Source organism: Oncorhynchus masou, chromosome 25 (assembly GCF_036934945.1).
Source record: "Oncorhynchus masou masou isolate Uvic2021 chromosome 25, UVic_Omas_1.1, whole genome shotgun sequence".
Classification (NCBI taxonomy): domain Eukaryota; kingdom Metazoa; phylum Chordata; class Actinopteri; order Salmoniformes; family Salmonidae; genus Oncorhynchus; species Oncorhynchus masou.
Genome location: NC_088236.1, coordinates 35269387 through 35275545, shown reverse-complemented (window position 1 = coordinate 35275545; position 6159 = coordinate 35269387). Strand labels below are relative to the sequence as shown.

Genomic DNA, 6159 nt, shown 5'->3' with positions numbered 1-6159 from the left:
GGGGTATGAAAATACCTTGACCTGGAAAGATGGTTTGTTGTGCAAATATGGACATGAGTTATGTGTACATGAGAGCTAATGGCGATGTATTCAGTTTGTGTCAAGCCTTTTACTGGGTTCTTATGGTAATTGTTTTCTCAGGTATTTATTTTTAAGACAGAGTGAAACTGTATATTTATAATTGATGTTACATATGTTTGATAAGTTCTCTCAAATACAAACAAACTGAATGATTGAGTCTCAATGCAGATCAATTGTTTTATTACAATTGAATACAAATGCTAAAAGTAACAGTTTGAAGTGAAAGGATACAAATAACTGGCATTTGTGTGTTCTTACTATGCATTATTTTGAGTTGTAGTTTATTACCTCCCTCCTGGTTAGGTTCTGGTTTATTTGTTATTATTTTTTCAGAAATAAAGCAAATAAGACAATATAAAGCTAAGACTACAGAGTGAGGTCACATAAAAATAAAGCCATTTAATGCTAAATGATATAGCTGGCTCAAATTATATAATGATGTCTGCTCTGTTGCTGTTGCTACTGTATGTATTGTACATCAACATATCTGATTCTGATCAGTCACAAAAACAAATATAACAATTTGGCTTCAAGTCAAAATGATTTAGTATGTTCTTTTTAAAGCATCACTGTATTATTCTAATAATGAACAATCGTTCCTTACGTTTGACTCCACAAGGACTGTCAATCATAATTCAATTTATATATACTGTGTAGATACAGCTCTCCAATAAATCATTGAACAAATTATTTGCAGGCTCAAATATGGTTAGACACACCATTAGGGGTCAGGATAGTCAAGTTCCCTCTAGCATTCTGGTCTGCCTCGATGGCTTCGAAAAGAGCCTTGAAGTTGCCTGCACCAAAGCCCTTGGAAGAGTACAAAGACATGTTTTTACATCATTTTCAGTCTAAATGTAGACCTGCACATCCACCTTTATCATCACTACATACTACAAATTGATTTTTCAATAAACTAAGAAAGCTCATATTCTTAAAATCATAATGGTTTAATATGGTTTCATTTGTAATGCTCTATGATATTTCATGCTCCTCTCACCTGATGGTTGTGTCTCTGAATGACCTCCAGAAACACCGTGGGACGGTCCTGAACAGGCTTGGTGAAGATCTGGAGCAGGTAGCCACTGTCATCAAAATCCACTAAGATCTTCAGCTCCTGTCAAAGCAACAGGACATAAAAGTGCTTATCAGGCTGAAAAGCTAAGAACCGAGCATGAAACTTCAAATTAACTGATTGTAATTACCATCCTTATGCATTTAACTATCAGGTATTTGGATAAATTAACTATAATAAATAATTGGAAAATGTATTCAAACAGCAGGGAAAGTTGTGTCTGACCTCCAGAATGTCCAGGTCCTCAGTGATCCTGACTTGGGAGTGTTGGAGATTCTCTCTCAGCAGCTGGTAGTAGGTGTCTGGCACACACATGAACTCCATGCCACGCTCCTTCAGGTTACGGATCTACAACAAGGAGAATACACTAACCACACCAAGCTTTCATCTTCCATTGATGTGTATATTATAGTGACCAGGTTGAGCTTAGCCTTTATTTGTGAAAAGACTTACTGCAGTGATGATGTCTGATGTGTTCATGGCGATGTGCTGGACACCTGGGCCACCGTAGTATTCCACATACTCCTGTTAAATCCAGTGAGTTTAGCAAGGTACAAGCTCTACACTTGACTTTTTTGTAATGCTACGTTTCTTAAAAGGTACAGTACTAAATATATGTGAACGGAGGACATTTGTATGTCTTTGTTACATAAGTAAATACCTCTTGACATACTTAATATATTGAATAACAAGGCATATGACTTGCCTGGATCTGGGACTTGCGTTTTCCCATGGCTGGCTCATTAATGGGCATCTTCACTGTCTCTTCATAATTGGCCACAACGATGGAGCGCAGTGCACTGAAGTCTGTCTGCAGCTGCTTGTCATCCACAGACCAGAACCGGTGGAAGAGCAGGTTCTTCTGGTACCTATGGAAACAGAACCTACTACTCAGGAATCTTTGTGTGTTGAATGGATAGGTGAGAGACTACACTATATCTATCCCAAGGCCCTAATCCTTGGGCCTTCCCTTTAGAGATCAAACCCATCCCTGTTTTTCATCTCAGAGCTGCATGGCGGACCTCTAATTGACTCCAGATGTGGGGAGCCCCTGGGACCCAGCTCAAAAACTGCTAAGTAATATTAGTCTCTGACCTATGCCAAACAGCCTGGTGTAACGGTTGTCTTGTGGTGAAGGAGAGGCGGACCAAAACGCAGCGTGGTTATATTGATTCATGTTTAATAAAAAAAAGATAAACACGAACACTACAAAACAATAAACGTGGAAAACCAAAAACAGCCCTATCTGGTGCAAACACAGAGACAGGAACAATCACCCACAAAACCCAACACCAAACAGGCTACCTAAATATGGTTCCCAATCAGAGACAATGACTAACACCTGCCTCTGATTCAGAACCATATCAGGCCAGACATAAAATAGACAAACAAGACATCCAACATAGAATGCCCACTCAGATCACACCCTGACCAAACATAGAAACATACAAAGCAAACTATGGTCAGGGTGTGACACCTGGGTTACGTAATACAGACACGTCCCCATCCACCCATCTATCCACCAACCAAACCACTGCTGTATGGAGAAACGTGAAGAGCGGTCAACTTGGCTTTACTTGCATTGGATGGAAAACATTCTAGAGAATGTCAAATGAACCCTAAAATGTTGTCTATAGACTGCTGTTTTTTTATATTGCGATTAGTGTGTGGTAGTTTTTTTTGAGGAGGAAACGGATATCCATGGATGTTTTTGTCTGGAACAAGATGTACATTCCAGGACGTGTAATAGTAGGGCAGCAGGTAGCCTAGCGTTTAAGAGCGTTGGGCAAGCAACCGAAAGGTCACTGGTACAAATCCTTGACTAGGTGAAAAATCTGTTGATGTGTCCTGGAGCAAGGCACTTAACCCTAATTGCTCCTGTAAGTCACTCTGGATAACACCATCTGCTAAATGACTCAAATGTAAGTGTTGTAAATCCTCTAATCTGGACCTAGACAATGCCTTACCATTCCACCACAGGCACCATTTCATCATCCGGCTGGTTCCCCACAACGTGGTCAATGAAGTTCAGTAATCCACTGGGTCTGTAATGTTAGATAAAGCTTCAGAGTGACGCCAACTGCTTAACTGAAACAGTCATTCAAACGCTGTCTCGTTTACAATGATCTATAAAAGCTAATCTCATCTCTAACACCAGGTATAATTGCTCATACTCACAGCTTGGCCAACAAGGGGTCCCGGTGGAGAGGAGGATGGAACCCTGGGAGGAAAAGCCCTTTGTAGGCTGTCCTCTCCACAAATGTGTGTGTTGTGTCCCCATACTATAGTGATAAGAGAAAATCCCAAATCTAGAGCATACTGTAAATCTACTTTCCTCTGCTCAGTTTCAGCAGATGTTGACTGACTTACCGTCTGGAGAACAGCTAGCTTAACACTGCCATAATTGTCCTCCAGTACATACGGTTCTTTCAATATGATGGCACCACGCTCTCTGGCTTTCTAAAGAGTATAATAGACAGAAACATATGCACATGTGATAAAGATCTAGGAAGATTAAAATAATTATCCTATTAAAATAATTATCCTATATTATCCTCCTATATATGCGTCTTTTCAATGAATCCAAGAAAAAGATTGCAATCCTTAATAATATTTTCAACCCATCTCATTAGTAAAGAAGCATTCTTCTCATTCCAGAAAAAGCTGATATTTTGGATTAAATAGCAAGCATGCTTTGATACCTGCACAAGGTAATCACAGTTCTCCACAGTGAATGCAATGTCCCTGGCGCCATCCCCATGCTTCACCAAATGCTCCCCCATTTCTGAATAAGGCAGATGGACAAAAGTGCAGTATATTAAAATCAAAGTGAGTGAAGTAGCACACTAGTCAGTGACAACCAATCTCATAATATTTAACCATATGAACGGTGACGTTTTTGCCATAGTGTACCTTTGTTTCCAGGATTGAGGGCGGACGCGAATACATACATAATCTGGGAAAGACAAAAAGCCCAAAAGTTACATGATGGACAACCACGGAACTTCCATCACTTGAAACAAGTTACAATCTATTATTAACATGTGCCATAATTAATTCAGGATATGCTGCAATGCTCTGCTCACCTTGCCTTGTTTGACCACATGAGACACCACGTCACGGCAGCCTGTCTCTAAACCCTGGTAGGCCAACGGTTCAAATCCAAGCTTGTTACAATAGTAAGATGCTGCCTGTTGAAACAGAAGAAAAACACCATTGGCACTCACAACCAAACACTTGTACATTTACTGTTTAGGCACAAAACTTTAACACAATTTCTATACAGTGTGTTGTTGTAATGTAAAGGACTGGTGTGCTGGGAGCGCCACCCCTTGGTGATGGAGTGGGAAAACATCTGGATCAAATTAGAGGATGCTGGGGTCTACTGAGGTTTCATGCCTATTGTCCCTCCACCCCTTAAAAGAGCCAATAGCCATCCCCCTCAGTGAATAGTCCTCTAACTTTGAGAATGTTCAGGAAAAATGTAACATGCAAAACTATTTAAAATCAGCATATGAGCTTCATACCTGTTTGGCATTACCAACCCAGAATGTGATGTGGTCGAAACAGATGAACTTGCCATGGTCGTGCTTCGAACAAAACCAGAACAATTTAATACGGGTATGTGAGGGGGATACATCTAGCATACATCAGTCCATATGACAGCAATTAGAAAATAATAAATGTAAGAACGATTATGCATATTTAAACATATTGGTAGTCTAGTTACATTTTTTAAATCATTCTTTGAACTAGTTAAAATACATATCCATAAAAAAGTATGGTGTGTTCATTAAAATATCTATTCACAAAGAGTATTAATTGAAGGACTTACATGTTCACCTCTGTCTGTGTAGGTAGTCTAAATAGATACAAAACATTACACATCAGCATAAGGTTTAAGATCATCATTCCAACGACTAATACATCTTGGAATGTGAAATAGTAATTATAAAGTCAATAACTGACAAATGTATCTAAATAATAAAAATGTAACACTTTTCGAATGAATATATATTTTCTCTTACCATCTTGTACCCTTCGGCTTTCAACTGCTTGAAAATAAACTCAGTACAATTAAGGCAAGCATTTAAACGTTCAGAACGAAGTTCCACGCCCTGCCGCTGTTCGAGGAGAAGAGTACACGGAAGTATGCGGTGATAGAGAGGTTACGCAATAATTTCTCATCCCAATATATATGTTTAAAAAAAATATAATGGTACGCTTGACTCTACGCTTGGAATACATTTCATACTAGAAGTTTCTTTAGGTGCATCACATAAATTAGGTGCATACATCACATATAACAAAAAGTGATATGCGAAAAAAAATGCACTTACCTTCTCTTCTCAAATACCGGAGAAAGTTATTAAAAACGAAATTGTTATTTTTAAACTGAAACTATGCAAAGACAGAAAATGCACTCACAATATTTTCTAGTCAGGCCATGTGTTCGTATTTAGTCTCGAGAGGAGGTTCGCTCGTACATGTCTCCTATTGGCTGTTTATTTGGACATATGTATGGAGCAGTTGCCACAATTTTCACATTGCAGAAACAAACCATTGGTAGGCCTCAATAGTCTCCCCCTACCCCTCTTCATTAGTCATCTGTTAATGTATGACAATGTTTTATATCTTCTGTATCATTCTTTACAAAACCATTATCATCAACGTTTGTATGAACATTGTAACGGTTTTCTTGAGGTGAAGGAGAGGCGGACCAAATCGCAGCGTGGTGGTTATTCATGTTTAATTTAAAAAGACACTATACATGAATGAATAAACTAACAAAACAAGAACCGTGAAACCTCAAACCAGCCCTATCTGGTGCAAAACACAGAGACAGGAACAATCACCCACAAAAACCAACACCAAACAGGCTACCTAAATATGGTTCCCAATCAGAGACAATGACTAACACTTGCCTCTGATTGAGAACCATATCAGGCCAGACATAGAAATAGACAAACAAGACATCCAACATAGAATGCCCACTCAGATCA

At 39.0% G+C, this 6159-nt stretch overlaps 1 protein-coding gene across 5 annotated transcripts; it reads right to left on the bottom strand.

The window, feature by feature from the left end:
• Positions 1 to 244: 244 nt before the first annotated feature.
• On the bottom strand, positions 245 to 5631 carry LOC135513553 (4-hydroxyphenylpyruvate dioxygenase-like). Of its 5 annotated transcripts, none has more exons than XM_064936437.1 (15): positions 5585 to 5631; positions 5185 to 5280; positions 4992 to 5018; positions 4684 to 4746; positions 4243 to 4347; positions 4070 to 4112; positions 3859 to 3941; positions 3527 to 3616; positions 3335 to 3438; positions 3124 to 3201; positions 1863 to 2025; positions 1610 to 1681; positions 1382 to 1504; positions 1082 to 1198; positions 245 to 891 (listed from the first exon to the last, which is right to left on the bottom strand). In XM_064936437.1, exons 2-15 carry the CDS (start codon positions 5185 to 5187, stop codon positions 781 to 783), a joined length of 1182 nt encoding a protein of 393 aa, XP_064792509.1. In that variant the 5' UTR covers positions 5188 to 5280; positions 5585 to 5631; the 3' UTR covers positions 245 to 780. The 5 variants fall into 5 exon arrangements, with proteins under 5 accessions (XP_064792509.1, XP_064792506.1, XP_064792510.1 ...); XM_064936434.1 differs by having other exon boundaries at positions 5497 to 5625; XM_064936438.1 differs by having other exon boundaries at positions 5185 to 5208; positions 5497 to 5625.
• Between the last annotated feature and the right edge of the window lie 528 nt (positions 5632 to 6159).

Bases quoted from the DNA above. Each gene is read 5' to 3' on its own strand.
- LOC135513553 (XM_064936437.1), bottom strand. The intron at 4,348-4,683 runs GTATGAAGCTCA...CTGTTTCAACAG, and splicing joins GGGTTGGTAATGCCAAACAG to GCAGCATCTTACTATTGTAA. The intron at 2,026-3,123 runs GTAAGGCATTGT...CTGTTTCCATAG, and splicing joins ATGGTGCCTGTGGTGGAATG to GTACCAGAAGAACCTGCTCT.